Genomic DNA, 15,920 nt, shown 5'->3' with positions numbered 1-15,920 from the left:
TTATTAGTGATGGGGGGGACCCAGGAGTGCGGGGAGGGACCCAGGAGTTCGGGAGGGACCCAGGAGTTCGGGAGGGACCCAGGAATGCGGGGCGGAACCAAAAAGTTGGGGGCGGAACCAAAGTTCGGGGTCGCGGGGGCAGAGGGGGGGAGGTTTGGAGGCGGCACCGAGGCGCCTGGGGGGACCGGAAGTGACGCTGCACCGAGGCAAAAGGAGGGGGAACGAGATCCCGGTTGGGTTTTGTTCATCCCGTTCATTCATTTTATTTCAAGGGGGGGACCCAGGAGTTCGGGGAGGGACCCAGGCGTCCGGGAGGGGACCCAGGAGTGCGGGAGGGACCCAGGAGTGCGGGAGGTGGGCGTGTCCAGCGCCGGTGGGCGGGGCTAAGCGGCGTCATCCTGGATCCCGCAGCGGAGATTGGCGGGAACGGCAACGTCTGGGGGGGAAGGGGCGGGGTTACAGAGGACCCAGGAGTTCGGGAGGGACCCAGGAGTTCGGGAGGGGACCCAGGAGTTCGGGAAAGGGATTATAGGGGAGGGACCCAGGAGTTCAGGAGGGGACCCAGGAGTTCGGGGGGGGACCCAGGAGTCCGGGAGGGACCCAGGAGTGCCCCAAGGGACCCAGGAGTTCGGAAGGGACCCAGGAGTTCGGGAGGGACCCAGGAGTCCAGGAGGGACCCAGAGTGCCCCAGGGACCCAGGAGTTCGGGAGGGGACCCAGGAGTTCGGGGAGGGACCCAGGAGTTCGGGAGGGACCCAGGAGTTCGGGGAGGGACCCAGGAGTCCAGGAGGGACCCAGGAGTTCGGAAGGGACCCAGGAGTTCGGGGAGGGACCCAGGAGTTCGGGAGGGACCCAGGAGTCCGGGAGGGACCCAGGAGTTCGGGAGGGACCCAGGAGTCCGGGAGGGACCCAGGAGTCCGGGAGGGACCCAGGAGTTCGGGAGGGACCCAGGAGTTCAGGAGGGACCCAGGAGTCCGGGAGGGACCCAGGAGTTCAGGAGGGACCCAGGAGTTCAGGAGGGACCCAGGAGTTCGGGGAGGGACCCAGGAGTTCGGGAGGGACCCAGGAGTCCGGGAGGGACCCAGGAGTTCGGGAGGGGACCCGGGAGTGCCCCAAGGGACCCAGGCATCCGGGAGGGACCCAGGCGTCCTGCGCACCCATGAGTTTGGGCCGGGGCAGCCCCAGCCCGTCCATCACCCTCACGAATTCGTCCTCGCTCAGCGTCAGGCGCGGGTTCAACCGCTTCTCCTCCCCCACCGTGGACACCGTGTGACCTGCGGGGGAGGGGCGGGGGGCTCAGGACCCCCCGACCCCCCCTCACCCCCAACTCATCCCCCCATGCACCCCAATAACCCCCAAAACCACACAAATCTGCTCCCCCGAACGCCTGGGTCCCTCATCCGTCCCCCCTATAGCCCCCAAATCCCCCCTCCCGAACTCCTGGGTCCCTTCCCGAACTCCTGGGTCCCTCCCCCCGAACTCCTGGGTCCCTCCCCCCGAACTCCTGGGTCCCTCCCGAACTCCTGGGTCCCTCCCCATCCCCCCTATAACCCCAAACCCCCCCCAAATCTGCTCCCCCGAACTCCTGGGTCCCTTCTCCCGAACTCCTGGGTCCCTCCCGAACTCCTGGGTCCCTCCTCCCGAAATCCTGGGTCCCTCCCCATCCCCCCTATAACCCCAAAACCCCCCCAAATCTGCTCCCCCGAACTCCTGGGTCCCTTCTCCCGAACTCCTGGGTCCCTCCCCATCCCCCCTATAACCCCCAAATCCCTCCCCCTGAACTCCTGGGTCCCTCCCCGAACTCCTGGGTCCCTCCCCCTGAACTCCTGGGTCCCTCCCGAACTCCTGGGTCCCTCCCCATCCCCCCTATAACCCCCAAATCCCCCCTCCCGAACTCCTGGGTCCCTCCCCGAACTCCTGGGTCCCTCCCCCCGAACTCCTGGGTCCCTCCCTAAAACCCCAAACCCCCCCCAAATCTGCCACCCCCCCGAACTCCTGGGTCCCCCCCGAACGCCTGGGTCCCTCCCGGACGCCTGGGTCCCCACCGCAGTAGTCGTGTCCGGGGTAAATGTGGCAAGATTCGGGCAAAGTGAAGATTTGTTCATGGATGGAGCGGTAAAGGGTGCGGGGGCAGCCTGCAGGGGGCGGGAGAGAGCACCAGTTCATCCCAGTTCATCCCAGTTCATCCCAGTCCATCCCAGTCCATCCCAGTCCCCTCCCCAGTGAACCCAGCGCTGCAGGGGGGCAGCACGGAACAGCCGTCGCTATGGCCACGAATCACCATGGCAACCGCTATTCCAGTCCCCTCCCCAGTGACCCCAGCAGACAGGGGGGCAGCACGGAACAGCCGTTGCTATGGCAACCGGTCACCATGGCAACGCATAGGCCGTTTCCCTCCCCAGTGAGCCCAGCAGACAGGGGGTAGCACGGAAGAGCCGTTGCTATGGCAACCGGTCACCATGGCAACCGCCGTTCTATTCACACCCCCCCAGTGTCACCAGTGAACCCCCCAGTCCATCCCAGTCCCTCCCAGTGCTCCCCAGTCCATCCCAGTGACTCCCCAGTCCATCCCAGTCCCTCCCAGTGCTCCCCAGTTCATCCAGGTGACTCCCAGTCCCTCCCAGTGCTCCCCAGTTCATCCCAGTGTCTCCCAGTCCCTCCCAGTGACTCCCCAGTCCATCCCAGTCTATCCCAGCTGCTCCCAGTCCCCCCAGTATCACTTAGAGGGACCTCCCGGTGTCACTTAGAACCCTCCCAGTTCATCCCAGTCCCTCCCAGTTCATCCCAGTATCACTTAGAGGGACCTCCCAGTGCTCCCAGTGTCACCCACGGACTGTCCCAGTTCATCCCAGTGACTCCCACTGACCTCCCAGTGACTCCCATTGACCCTCCCAGTGCTCCCCAGTTCATCCCAGTGATTCCCATTGACCTCCCAGTGCCTCCCATTGACCCTCCCAGTGCCTCCCAGTGACCTCCCAGTGCCTCCCAGTTCATCCCAGTGACTCCCATTGACCTCCCAGTGCCTCCCATTGACCCTCCCAGTGCTCCCCAGTTCATCCCAGTGATTCCCATTGACCTCCCAGTGCCTCCCATTGACGTCCCAGTGCCTCCCAGTGCCTCCCATTGACCTCCCAGTGCCTCCCAGTGCCTCCCATTGACCTCCCAGTGCCTCCCATTGACCTCCCAATCCCTCCCATTGACCTCCCAGTGCCTCCCATTGACCTCCCAATACCTCCCAGTGCCTCCCATTGACCTCCCAGTGCCTCCCAGTATCACCCATTGACCTCCCATTGCCCTCCCAGTGCCTCCCATTGACCTCCCAATCCCTCCCATTGACCCTCCCAGTGCTCCCCAGTTCATCCCAGTGATTCCCATTGACCTCCCAGTGCCTCCCATTGACCCCCCAGTGCCTCCCATTGACCTCCCAGTGCCTCCCAGTGCCTCCCATTGACCCCCCAGTCCATCCCAGTGCCTCCCATTGACCTCCCAGTCCCTCCCAGTCCCCCGGTCCGTCTGTCCCACCCTGCTGGAAGTCCGTCCGTCCGCAGCCCCGGATCAGCAGGGCGTCCCCGGTGAAAGCGGCTGATTGGTCGTCCAGAACGAGGGTGATGCAGCCGGGGGTGTGGCCAGGGGTGGGGCGCACCTGGAGAGCCTGGACCCAGGAGTGCCCCAATGGACCCAGGAGTGCCCCAAGGGACCCAGGAGTGCCCCAATGGACCCAGGAGTGCCCCAAGGGACCCCAAAACCCCCAAAAGGGACCCAGGAGTGCCCCAAGGGACCCAGGAGTGCCCCAAACCCCCACAAAAGGGACCCAGGAGTGCCCCAAAACGGACCCAGGAGTGCCCCAAGGGACCCAGGAGTGCCCCAAAAACCCCTAAAAGGGACCCAGGAGTACCCCAAACACCCCCAAAAGGGACCCAGGAGTGCCCCAAGAACCCTCAAAAGGGACCCAGGAGTGCCCCAGGGACCCAGGAGTGCCCCAAACACCCCCAAAAGGGACCCAGGAGTGCCCCAAAGGGACCCAGGAGTGCCCCAGGGACCCAGGAGTTCCCCAAAAACCGCTAAAAGGGACCCAGGAGTGCCCCAAATGGGACCCAGGAGTGCCCCAAGAACCCTCAAAAGGGACCCAGGAGTGCCCCAAGGGACCCCAAAACCCCCAAAAGGGACCCAGGAGTGCCCCAAAAACCCCTAAAAGGGACCCAGGAGTGCCCCAAGGGACCCCAAAACCCCTAAAAAGGGACCCAGGAGTGCCCCAAAAGGGACCTAGGAGTTCGGGAACCACTCCCACAGCCCCTCCCCTACCCCCGAAGCCCCTCCCCCTTGGCCCCGCCCCCTCCCGCTGGCCCCGCCCCCACTCACGAAGGCCCCGAAGCGCAGCTCCTCCCCCTCCCCCAGCAGCCGATCCGCGCGGGCGCCGCTGGCGCCGGAAATGGCGGTGGGGCAGGACAGAGCCAATCGGAGCGCGCCGGAGCCCGTCACGTGATCCGCGTGCACGTGCGTGTTCACTGAGGGACCCCGGAGTGCCCCAGGGGGACCCAGGAGTTCAGGGAGGGACCCGGGAGTGCCCCAAGGGACCCGGGAGTGCCCCAAGGACTCAATAGGGGACCCAGGAGTGCCCCAAGGACCCAATAGGGGACCCAGGAGTGCCCCAAGGACTCAATAGGGGACCCAGGAGTGCCCCAAGGGACCCAGGAGTGCCCCAAGGACTCAATAGGGGACCCAGGAGTGCCTCAAGGACTCAATAGGGGACCCAGGAGTGCCCCAAGGGACCCAGGAGTGCCCCAAGCACTCAATAGGGGACCCAGGAGTGCCCCAAGGGACCCAGGAGTGCCCCAAGGACCCAGGAGTGCCCCAAGGACCCAATAGGGGACCCAGGAGTGCCCCAAGGACTCAATAGGGGACCCAGGAGTGCCCCAAGGACTCAATAGGGGACCCAGGAGTGCCCCAAGGGACCCAGGAGTGCCCCAAGGACTCAAAAGGGGACCCTGGAGTACCCCAATGGACCCAAGAGTTCAGGAAGGGACCCAGGAGTGCCCCAAGGGACCCAGGAGTGCCCCAGGGGGACCCAGGCGTTCGGGAGGGACCCAGGAGTTCGGGAGGGACCCAGGAGTTCGGGGAGGGACCCAGGAGTTCGGGAGGGACCCAGGAGTTCGGGGAGGGACCCAGGAGTTCGGGAGGGGACCCAGGAGTTCGGGACGGGACCCAGGAGTTCGGGAGGGACCCAGGCGTTCGGGAGGGACCCAGGCGTCCGGCCGTACCCGCCCAGCGCACGCGCAGGCGCAGCTCGCGCAGCAGCCGGAGGTCTCGCGGCGCCGTCTCGAGCACGGGATCGATCACCACGGCGTCACGTGACCGCGCGTCGGCGATGACGTAGGTGTACGTGCAGCTCGCGGGCTCGAACAGCTGCGCCCCCGGACGCCTGGGTCCCTCCCGAACGCCTGGGTCCCCAACCTCCCCCCCCCCCCCGCCCCCCCATAACGAACCCAGGCGTCCGGGTCACCCCCCCCCAACTTTGAGGACCCAGGCGTCCGGGCCCCGCCCCCCCCACCTGTCTGAGCAGCAACTTCCGGTCGGCGGCTCCTGTCGCGACAGAGCGCGCGATCGCGACCGCGCGGGAAACGTGGCGGGAAAACATGGCGGGAACGGCGCTTCCGGGAGGGCGCGGGGCCTTTAAGAGCCGAGGGGAAGAGGGGGACCCGCCCCTTAAGGCGGCAACGCCTCTTAAAGTGGCAACGCCCTATTAGTGGGACAGTCTTAAAGCGGCAACGGCTCTTAAAGGGGCAACGAGCTTAGTGGGGACGCTCTTAAAGCGGCAACAGCTCTTAAAGTGGCAACGCCCTATTAGTGGGGACAGCCTTAAAGCGGCAACGGCCCTTGAAGTGGCAACGCCCTATTAGTGGGGACAGTCTTAAAGCGGCAACGCCTCTTAAAGGGGCAACGCCCTATTAGCGGGGCCAGTCTTAAAGCGGCAACGGCTCTTAAAGGGGCAACGAGCTTAGTGGGGATGCTCTTAAACCGGCAACACCTCTTAAAGGGGTAACGCACTTAATGGGGCCAGTCTTAAAGTGGCAACGCCTCTTAAAGGGGCAACGCCCTATTAGTGGGGACAGTCTTAAAGCGGCAACGCCTCTTAAAGTGGCAACGCACTTAATGGGGACACTCTTAAAGCGGCAACGCTCAATTAGCGGGGACAATCTTAAAGTGGCAACGCCTCTTAAAGGGGCAACGAGCTTAGTGGGGACGCTCTTAAAGCGGCAACACACGTTAAAGCGGCAACGCACTTAATGGGGCCAGTCTTAAAGCGCCAACGGCTCTTAAAGGGGCAGCGACCTTAGTGGGGACAATCTTAAGGGGGCAACGCCTCTTAAAGCGGCAACACCCCCCGAGGTGGACCCCACCCTGCCCTTTATTGAGCAAAAACCGCTTTATTTTAGCACAAAACGGGTGGGGAGGGGATGATGATGACGTCACGATGATGTCATGATGACGTCATGATGACGTCACGGACGCACGGCGAATGGCTGGGCTGGCAGGGCCCGCTGCTGCTCCCCGCAGAGCCGCAGCCAATGGGGACGCACGAAGGTCAGCGAGGGGCGGAGCTCCAGCGCCTGGGGGCGGGGCCAAGGTCAGGCCACGCCCCCTTGGCTGAGCCCACCCCCCCCGGGGGACCCAAGAGTTTGGGAGGGACCCAGGAGTGCCCCAAGGGACCCAGGAGTTCAGGGGGGGACCCAGGAGTGCCCCAAGGGACCCAGGAGTGCCCCAAGGGACCCAGGCGTCCGGGCCCCACCCACCTCGTCAAAGGCCGGGTCCCAATCCTGTGACGTCACCACGTGGGTCACCGAGTCGCTCATGTACGGGGACACGGACCTGCCGACCAGTATAAACCAGTATAAACCAGTACGGACCAATATGAACCAGTACGGACCAGTATGGACAACCCCTAACCCAGTACAGCCCAGTGTGAGCTCCCAGTGCTCCCAGTTCATCCCAGTTACCCCCCACTGACGCTCCCAGTACAACCCAGTATACACCAGTATAACCAGTATATCCCAGTATAACCCAGTATAACCAGTACAATCCATTATAAACCAGTATAACCCAGTACAACCCAGTACATCCCACTATATCCCAGTATATCCCAGTATAACCAGTACAATCCAATACAACCCAGTACAACCCACTATAACCCAGTATAACCCAGTACAACCCAGTATACACCAGTATAACCAGTATATCCCAATATAACCCAGTATAACCAGTACAACCCAGTACATCAAAGCATATCCCAGTATAACCCAATATGACCCAGTACATCCCAGTATAACCCAGTATAACCAATATATCCCAGTATAACCAGTATAACCCACTATAAACCAGTATAGCCAGTATGATCCAGTATAACCCAATATAACCCAGTATAACCAGTACAACCCAGTACAACCCAGTATAACCAGTACAACCCAGTATAACCCAGTATAACCAGTACAACCCAGTATAACCCAGTATAACCAGTACAACCCAGTATAACCCAGTATAACCAGTACAACCCAGTATATCAAAGCATAACCCAATATAATCCAGTATATCCCAGTATAACCCACTATAAACCAGTATAGCCAGTATGACCCAATATAACCCAGTATATCCCAGTATAACCAGTATAACCCACTATAAACCAGTATAGCCAGTATGACCCAGTATAACCCAATATAACCCACTATAACCAGTACAACCCAGTACAACCCAGTATAACCAGTACAACCCAGTACAAACCAGTATATCAAAGCATAACCCAATATAACCCAGTATATCCCAGTATAACCAATATATCCCAGTATAACCAGTATAACCCACTATAAACCAGTATATGCCAGTATAACCAGTATAACCCAGTATATCAAAGCATATCCCAGTATAACCCAATATAACCAGTATAACCCACTATAAACCAGTATAACCAGTATAACCCACTATAACCAGTACAACCCAGTATAACCCAGTATAACCAGTACAACCCAGTACATCAAAGCATATCCCAGTATAACCCAATATAACCCAGTATATCCCAGTATAACCCAGTATAACCAATATATCCCAGTATAACCCACTATAAACCAGTATAGCCAGTATGACCCAGTATAACCCAATATAACCCACTATAACCCAGTATAACCAGTATAACCCACTATAAATCAGTCTTAACCAGTCTTAACCAGTCTAAACCAGTCTAACCAGTCTAAACCAGTCTAACCAGTCTAAACCAGTATAAACCAGTCTAAACCAGTATAAACCAGTATAAACCAGTATAAACCAGTTGCTCACCCCCCGAAGGCCACCACGTAGCGCTGCAGCAGCCGCCCCTCCCCCGCCGGGAACTCCCCGTGGAAGAAGAAACTTTGGTCCTGGAAGAAATCTGAGGGACCCAGGAGTTCGGGAGGGACCCAGGAGTGCCCCAAAGGACCCAGGAGTCTGGGAGGGACCCAGGAGTTCGGGAGGGACCCAGGAGTTCGGGAGGGACCCAGGAGTGCCCCAGGGGACCCAGGAGTTCGGGAGGGACCCAGGAGTGCCCCAAGGGACCCAGGAGTGCCCCAAGGGACCCAGGAGTTTGGGAGGGACCCAGGAGTGCCCCAAGGGACCCAGGAGTACCCCAAGGGACCCAGGAGTGCCCCAGGGGACCCAGGAGTTCGGGAGGGACCCAGGAGTGACCCAAGGGACACAGGAATTCTGGGAGGGACCCAGGAGTGCCCCAAGGGACCCAGGAGTGCCCCAGGGGACCCAGGAGTTCGGGAGGGACCCAGGAGTTCGGGAGGGACCCAGGAGTGCTCCAGGGGACCCAGGAGTACCCCAAGGGACCCAGGAGTGCCCCAAGGGACCCAGGAGTTCGGGAGGGACCCAGGAGTGCCCCAAGGGACCCAGGAGTGCCCCAAGGGACCCAGGAGTTCAGGAGGGACCCAGGAGTGCCCCAAGGGGACCCAGGAGTTCGGGAGGGACCCAGGAGTTCGGGAGGGACCCAGGAGTGCCCCAAGGGACCCAGGAGTGCCCCAAGGGACCCAGGAGTTCAGGAGGGACCCAGGAGTGCCCCAAGGGACCCAGGAGTGCCCCAAGGGACCCAGGAGTTCGGGAGGGACGCAGGCGTCCGGCCGTACCGGGCAGGGGGGGGATGGGCTCCTCCTCCTCCTCCTCCTCTTCGCTGTTCTCCTCGGTGGAGCCTCCGTAGGGATCATCCCTGGAGGGGGAGGGGTGAGAGGGGACCCAGGCGTCCGGGAGGGACCCAGGAGTGCCCCGTGGGACCCAGGCGTCTGGGCCCCGCCCACTCACCCCTCTGATTGGTCGTTGTCGTCGCCTGAATCAGAACCTGGAAGGGAGGGGGATGGGTGAGGCCCGGACGCCTGGGTCCCTGGGGCACTCCTGGGTCCCTGGGGCACTCCTGGGTCCCTGGGGCACTCCTGGGTCCCCTGAGAGGGGGGGAGGGGGCTGCATGTCCTACCTGGGGGGTCAGAGGTCACGGGGGTCACGGGGTCGGGTGGGGGAGGAGCCTGAAAGAGAGGAAAGGGGGAGGGGTGAGGAAGGGACCCAGGCGTCCGGGGGGGACCCAGGCGTCCGGGCCCTGTGCGTACCTTGCGGGCGGGGCTGTTGGTGGGCGGGGCTTCCTCAGGCCCCTCCCCCTCGCTGCCGGAAGAGGCGGAGCCATCCAGGAGGTACCTGAGGGGGGAGGAGCCAATTGGGATACAGCCCATGGTGGGCGTGGTCTCCCTTGTCTGGCCTTGGGGGGTGTGGCCTCTACTGGCCCCTCCCAGGTGGGCGTGGCCTCCCCTTAACCCTCCATAGACCCCACTCTATGGGTCCTAATGGGAGTGAATGGGGTGGGAATGGCCTCAGGTAGCCCCTCCCCAAAGGGGCGTGGCCTCCCCTTAACCCTCCATAGACCCCAGTGTATGTGCCCCAATGGGAGTGAATGGGGTGGGAGTGGCCTCAGGTAGCCCCTCCCCAAAGGGGCGTGGCCTCCCCTTAACCCTCCATAGACCCCATTGTATGGGCCCCAATGGGAGTGAATGGGGTGGGAGTGCAGGGGGTGGGTGGAGCCTGGGGTGGGTGTGGCCTCATTAAGCCCCTCCCAAAGGGGGCGTGGCTCCCTTTAACCCTCCATAGACCCCATTCTATGGGCCCCAATGGGAGTGAATGGGGTGGGAATGAATGGGATGGGAATGAATGGGGTGGGTGTGGCCTCACGTAGCCCCTCCCAAAAGGGGCGTGGCCTCCCCTTAACCCTCCATAGACCCCACTCTATGGGCCCCAATGGGAGTGAATGGGGTGGGAATGAATGGGGTGGGAATGAATGGGGAGGGTGTGGCCTCACGTAGCCCCTCCCCAAAGGGGGCGTGGCCTCCCCTTAACCCTCCATAGACCCCACTCTATGGGCCCCAATGGGAGTGAATGGGGTGGGAGTGAATGGGGTGGGAATGAATGGGGAGGGTGTGGCCTCACGTAGCCCCTCCCCAAAGGGGGCGTGGCCTCCCCTTAACCCTCCGTAGACCCCATTCTATGGGCCCCAATGGGTGTGAATGGGGTGAGAGTGCAGGGGGTGGGTGGAGCCTGGGGTGGGTGGAGCCTCACTAAGCCACACCCAAAGGGGGCGTGGCCTCCCCTTAACCCTCCATAGACCCCATTCTATGGGTCCCAATGGGAGTGAATGGAGTGGGTGGAGCCTGTGGTGGGTGGGGTCTCGTTAAGCCCCTCCCAAAAGGGGCGTGGCCTCCTCTTAACCCTCCATAGACCCCGTTCTATGGGCCCCAATGGGAATGAATGGGGTGGGAATGAATGGGGTGGGAATGAATGGGGAGGGTGTGGCCTCACATAGCCCCTCCCAAAAGGGGCGTGGCCTCCCATTAACCCTCCATAGACCCCATTCTATGGGTCCCAATGGGAGTGAATGGGGTGGGAGTGAAGGGGGTGGGAATGAATGGGGGTGGGTGTGGCCAGGTGGGCGTGGCCGGGGGTGGGCGTGGCCACCGTGGGCGTGGCCAGGGGGGTCCTCACGGTCTCTCGCTGAGGCGCCGCTGCAGCCGCCTGCAGTCCCAGATCCACGCGGGTCCCACCACGAATCCCCCCCCGGAACGAGCGGCCGCGGCTTTGGGGGTGCGGGGGAACGCAGCCCTGGGTGGGGGGGACACACCGGACGCCTGGGTCCCTCGGACGCCTGGGTCCCTCGGACGCCTGGGTCCACCCACCCGGATGCCTGGGTTCCCCTCCCGAACTCCTGGGTGCCCTCCCTGAACACCCGGGTCCCTTGGGGCACTCCTGGGTCCCTCCCGGACTCCTGGGTCCCTTTGGGGCACTCCTGGGTCCCTCCCAAACTCCCATGTCCCTGGGGCACTCCTGGGTCCCTCCCAAACTCCCATGTCCCTGGGGCACTCCTGGGTCCCTTGGGGCACTCCTGGGTCCCTTGGGGCACTCCTGGGTCGCTCCCAAACTCCCATGTCCCTGGGGCACTCCTGGGTCCCTCCCAAACTCCAGGGTCCCTTGGGGCACTCCTGGGTCCCTCCCAAACTCCAGGGTCCCATGGGGCACTCCTGGGTCCCTCCCAAACTCCCATGTCCCTGGGGCACTCCTGGGTCCCTTGGGGCACTCCTGGGTCCCCCCCTGAACTCCTGGGTCCCTTGGGGCACTCCTGGGTCCCTCCCAAACTCCCATGTCCCTGGGGCACTCCTGGGTCCCTTGGGGCACTCCTGGGTCCCTCCCAAACTCCTGGGTCCCTTGGGGCACTCCTGGGTCCCTTGGGGCACTCCTGGGTCCCTTGGGGCACTCCTGGGTTCCCTGTTTGGATCCCTCCCAAACTCCTGGGTCCTCCCAGAACTCCTGGGTCCCTTGGGGCACTCCTGGGTCCCCCCTGAACTCCTGGGTCCCTTGGGGCACTCCTGGGTCCCTCCCAAACTCCCATGTCTCTGGGGCACTCCTGGGTCCCTCGGGGCACTCCTGGGTCCCTCGGGGGAGGGGGGGGGGGCGTGTCCACTCACACCAGGTGGGTGCTCCGAGCCGTCCAATCAGGGCTGTAGGTGGCGCCCAGTTCGGCCGCGGCCTCGCGCAATTGGCTCCTCAGGGGGTTCTGGAACCCGCTCAGCACCAGCACCACCCCCCCCAGGATCGGGCCCCCCGACGGGGACCCAGGCGTCCGGGGAGGGGACCCAGGCGTCCGGGAGGACCCAGGCGTCCGGGGAGGGGACCCAGGCGTCCGGGAGGACCCAGGAGTTCGGGGAGGGGACCCAGGCGTCCGGGCGGTTTTGGGTGGTTTTGAAGCTTTCCCATTGGTTTTGGGGGACGGGCGACGCTTGGCGGCCTGTTAATTAATAATTAATGTTAATTAGGAGTTAATTAGGGGGTAGTTAAAGCCCTTGGGGGGTAATTAAGACCATTGACGGGGTAATTAATAGCCCCCGAACAATAATTAAGCACTTAGAGACTAATTAGGATCTATAATAAAGACGCTTGATAGAACAATTAAGAGCTCTGGAAGGGTAATTAAGACCCCAAGGAGCCTAATTAGCACCTCATAGGAAATAATTAGGGGCTGGGGATGGTAATTAAGCATCGTGGGGGGTAATTAAAGGCTGGGAAGGGTAATTAGGATGGGGGGAGGGGGATAATTAAGGCTTGTGGGGGGTAATTAGTGAACTAAGGGGAAGGAGTTAAGAGCCTTGGGATGGTAATTAAGACTCTTTGGGGGGTAATTAGGGGCTGGGGGGTTAATTAAGGCCAGGGGGGGGTTAATTAAGGGATGCGGGGATTAATTAAGGGCAGGGGGAGGGGTAATTAGCACCGCAAGGGGTTAATTAGGGGCCAATAATGAGGTGATTGAGCCACCCCGGATGCCTGGGTCCCCCGTTGGGGGCGTGGCCACAGGGGTGGGTGTGGCCAATGAGGGGGTGTGGCCAACAGGGGGCGTGTCCTACCTTGTGGGCGGAGCCTCCGAGGGTGGCGACGGCAAAACTGGGACCGGGTGGGGCCGGGGGGGGAGGGGCTGCAGGGAGAGAGGGGACCCAGGCGTCCGGGAGGGACCCAGGCATCCGGGGACCCCCCCATGTCCCCCAAAAGGGACCCAGGCATCCGGGGACCCCCCCAAAAAGGGACCCAGGCGTCCAGGGACCCCCCCAAAAGGGACCCAGGCGTCCAGGGAACCCCCCCCATGTCCCCATAAGGGACCCAGGCATCCGGGAACCCCCCCCAAAAGGGACCCAGGCATCCAGGAACCCCCCCAAAAGGGACCCAGGTGTCCGAGGACCCCCCCAAAAGGGACCCAGGCGTCCGGGGAACCCCCCAAAAGGGACCCAGGCGTCCGGGGAACCCCCCCAAAAGGGACCCAGGCGTCCGGGGAACCCCCCCCCATACCCCCCAGAAGGGACCCAGGCATCCAGGGACCCCCCCAAAAGGGACCCAGGCATCCAGGGACCCCCCCAAAAGGGACCCAGGCGTCCGGGAACCCCCCAAAAAGGGACCCAGGCATCCGGGGAACCCCCCCAAAAGGGACCCAGGCGTCCGGGAACCCCCCCCAAAAGGGACCCAGGCGTCCGGGGACCCCCCCAAAAGGGACCCAGGCGTCCGGGGAACTCCCCAAAAGGGACCCAGGCGTCCGGGGAACCCCCCCAAAAGGGACCCAGGCATCCGGGGAACCCCCCCCAAAAGGGACCCAGGTGTCCGGGGAACCCCCCCCCCATACCCCCCAGAAGGGACCCAGGCATCCGGGACCCGCCCCAAAAAGGGACCCAGGCATCCGGGACCCCCCCAAAAGGGACCCAGGCGTCCGGGACCCCCCCCCAAAAAGGGACCCAGGTGTCCGGGGGGGTCTGACCTGCGGTGGGGGAGGGGCGCTGGTAGAAGAGGGCTCCGGGGGGGCGGGGGGGGCTCGACCCCCCCTCACGGAGCTTGAAGGGGCCCAGGCGGCGGCTCTGGGGGGAGGGGCGGAGGTCAAAGGTCAGAGTGGGGGAAGGGGGAGGGGTTATGCGGGGTGGGGGAGGGGTGAGACTCACGGGGGGGGAGGGGCCGGCGGGGGCGTCGTCGGGGGAGGAGAAGAGCCGGACGAAAGCGAGGCCGAAAGGGCGGGTCTGCGGGGACCCAGGCGTCCGGGAGGGACCCAGGCGTCCGGGAGGGACCCAGGCGTCCGGGAGGGAACATAAGTTATGGGGGACCCAGGAGTTCAGGAGGGACCCAGGAGTGCCCCAAGGGACCCAGGAGTGCCCCAAGGGACCCAGGAGTTCGGGGAGGGGACTCCCAGTAACTTCCCAGTGCTCCCAGTAACCCTCCCAGCCCATGGGGGGACCCAGGAGTTCGGGAGGGACCCAGGAGTTCGGGAGGGGACCCAGGAGTTCGGGAGGGGACCCAGGAGTTCGGGAGGGGACCCAGGAGTTCAGGAAGGGACCCAGGAGTTCGGGAGGGACCCAGGAGTTCGGGAGGGACCCAGGAGTGCCCCAGAGACCCCAGAGTTTGGGAGGGGACCCAGGAGTGCCCAAGGGACCCAGGAGCGCCCCAGAGACCCAATAGCTCAGGAGGGGACCCAGGAGTTTGGGAGGGACCCAGGAGTGCCCCAGGGGACCCAGGAGTGCCCCAGGGGACCCAATAGCTCAGGAGGGGACCCAGGAGTTCAGGAGGGACCCAGGAGTGCCCCAGGGGACCCAGGAGTTCGGGAGGGGACCCAGGAGTGCCCCAAGGGACCCAGGCGTCCGGGCCCCGCCCACCTGGCAGTAGGGTTGGGTGCAGACCAATCGGATGCGGTCCCAGCGCTCCTCGGCCACGCCCTTCACCAGCGATTGGGGCCCGAAGAGCCGCACCCGGCCAAGCTCCGCCCCCGTGCGGCTCTCATTGGGCGACAGGAAGGCGGCCGTGGGCAGCAGCACCTGGGGGCAAAGGTCACGGGGTCACGGTGGGGTCAAGGCCAAGGAGAGGGGTCAAGGTCTAAGTCACGGGGTCACGGGGAGGTCAAGGTCACCTGGAAGTCGCCCCCAGCCGATTTTCCCACCAAAACCTCCACGAAGGCGGAGCCGTCGTTGCCGATGTGAACGGAGTGGATGGGCCCCTCCCCCTCCAGCTGCGGACCCAGGCGTCCGGGAGGGACCCAGGAGTGCCCCGGGGAGAGGGGAGCTCGGGGAGGGACCCAGGAGTTCGGGGGCAGAGGGACCCAGGAGTTCGGGGGCAGAGGGACCCAGGAGTTCGGGGGCAGAGGGACCCAGGAGTTCGGGGGCAGAGGGACCCAGGAGTTCGGGGGCAGAGGGACCCAGGAGTTCGGGGGCAGAGGGACCCAGGAGTTCGGGGGCAGAGGGACCCAGGAGTGCCCCAGGGAGACAAGAGCTCAAGAAGGGGACCCAGGAGTTCAGGGAGGGACCCAGGAATGCCCCTGGGACCCAGGAGTTCGGGGAAGGACCCAGCAGTGCCCCAGGGACCCAGGAGTTCGGGGAGGGACCCAGGAGTTCGGGGAGGGACCCAGGAGTACCCCAAGGGACCCAGGCGTTCGGGGAGGGACCCAGGAGTTCGGGGAGGGACCCAGGCGTTCGGGGAGGGACCCAGGACTTCGGGGAGGGACCCAGGACTTCGGGGAGGGACCCAGGACTTCGGGGAGGGACCCAGGAGTGCCCCAGGGACCCAGGCGTTCCCCCCCCACCTCCAGCTCGGCGCTGATCCGTTTCTCCCCGGCCTTTCCCGCCCTCCAGCGCCCGCCGCGGTCCGGGTGCAGCAGATTCTCCGCCGGGTGGCGCTAGGGGCAGCGGAGCCGCCGCTTTCGCTTCCGTTGCCCCCACTTTCCCCTCATTTTCCCCATTTTTGCCCGTTTTCCCCGCTTTTCGTTACCGGATCCGCGCTCGTTACGGACACAACGCGTTTGAAGCGCAGCTCCGGCATCGCCGCCATACACCGGAAGCCGTCTCGGCGGGGACCGGA

General features: G+C 63.5%; 2 protein-coding genes across 3 annotated transcripts; both read right to left on the bottom strand.

Moving 5' to 3' along the window:
* Window positions 1–233: 233 nt before the first annotated feature.
* On the bottom strand, window positions 234–5,869 carry ETHE1 (ETHE1 persulfide dioxygenase). The gene is made up of 7 exons (XM_071800513.1): window positions 5,548–5,869; window positions 5,258–5,402; window positions 4,359–4,504; window positions 3,522–3,651; window positions 2,045–2,134; window positions 1,157–1,273; window positions 234–436 (listed from the first exon to the last, which is right to left on the bottom strand). The coding sequence occupies exons 1-7, from the start codon at window positions 5,632–5,634 to the stop codon at window positions 384–386; spliced, it is 768 nt and encodes a 255-aa protein (XP_071656614.1). The 5' UTR covers window positions 5,635–5,869; the 3' UTR covers window positions 234–383.
* Window positions 5,870–6,295: 426 nt separating this feature from the next.
* XRCC1 (X-ray repair cross complementing 1) lies at window positions 6,296–15,881 on the bottom strand. Of its 2 annotated transcripts, XM_071800509.1 has the most exons (16): window positions 15,831–15,881; window positions 15,646–15,738; window positions 14,977–15,075; window positions 14,726–14,884; window positions 14,021–14,095; window positions 13,843–13,939; window positions 12,947–13,014; window positions 12,014–12,333; window positions 11,037–11,153; window positions 9,617–9,701; window positions 9,487–9,535; window positions 9,318–9,354; window positions 9,146–9,225; window positions 8,322–8,412; window positions 6,791–6,866; window positions 6,296–6,607 (listed from the first exon to the last, which is right to left on the bottom strand). In XM_071800509.1, exons 1-16 carry the CDS (start codon window positions 15,879–15,881, stop codon window positions 6,500–6,502), a joined length of 1,605 nt encoding a protein of 534 aa, XP_071656610.1. In that variant the 3' UTR covers window positions 6,296–6,499. The 2 variants fall into 2 exon arrangements, 1 of the variants encoding a protein (XP_071656610.1); XR_011736081.1 differs by lacking the exon at window positions 9,487–9,535.
* Between the last annotated feature and the right edge of the window lie 39 nt (window positions 15,882–15,920).

Source organism: Patagioenas fasciata, chromosome 31 (genome assembly GCF_037038585.1).
Source record: "Patagioenas fasciata isolate bPatFas1 chromosome 31, bPatFas1.hap1, whole genome shotgun sequence".
NCBI lineage: Eukaryota > Metazoa > Chordata > Aves > Columbiformes > Columbidae > Patagioenas > Patagioenas fasciata.
This window is presented reverse-complemented; position numbering and strand designations above follow the sequence as displayed.

Coding starts and splice junctions, on each gene's coding strand:
- ETHE1 (XM_071800513.1), bottom strand. CDS start 5,634: ATGTTTTCCCGCCACGTTTCCCGCGCGGTCGCGATCGCGCGCTCTGTC. Junction 3,652..4,358: donor AGCTGCGCTTCGGGGCCTTC/GTGAGTGGGGGC, acceptor TCCTGGGTCCAG/GCTCTCCAGGTGCGCCCCAC. Junction 1,274..2,044: donor CCCCGGACACGACTACTGCG/GTGGGGACCCAG, acceptor CCTCCCCCGCAG/GTCACACGGTGTCCACGGTG.
- XRCC1 (XM_071800509.1), bottom strand. CDS start 15,881: ATGCCGGAGCTGCGCTTCAAACGCGTTGTGTCCGTAACGAGCGCGGAT. Junction 15,739..15,830: donor CCGTAACGAGCGCGGATCCG/GTAACGAAAAGC, acceptor CGCTGCCCCTAG/CGCCACCCGGCGGAGAATCT. Junction 13,940..14,020: donor CCGCCGGCCCCTCCCCCCCC/GTGAGTCTCACC, acceptor CCCTCCCCCCAG/AGCCGCCGCCTGGGCCCCTT.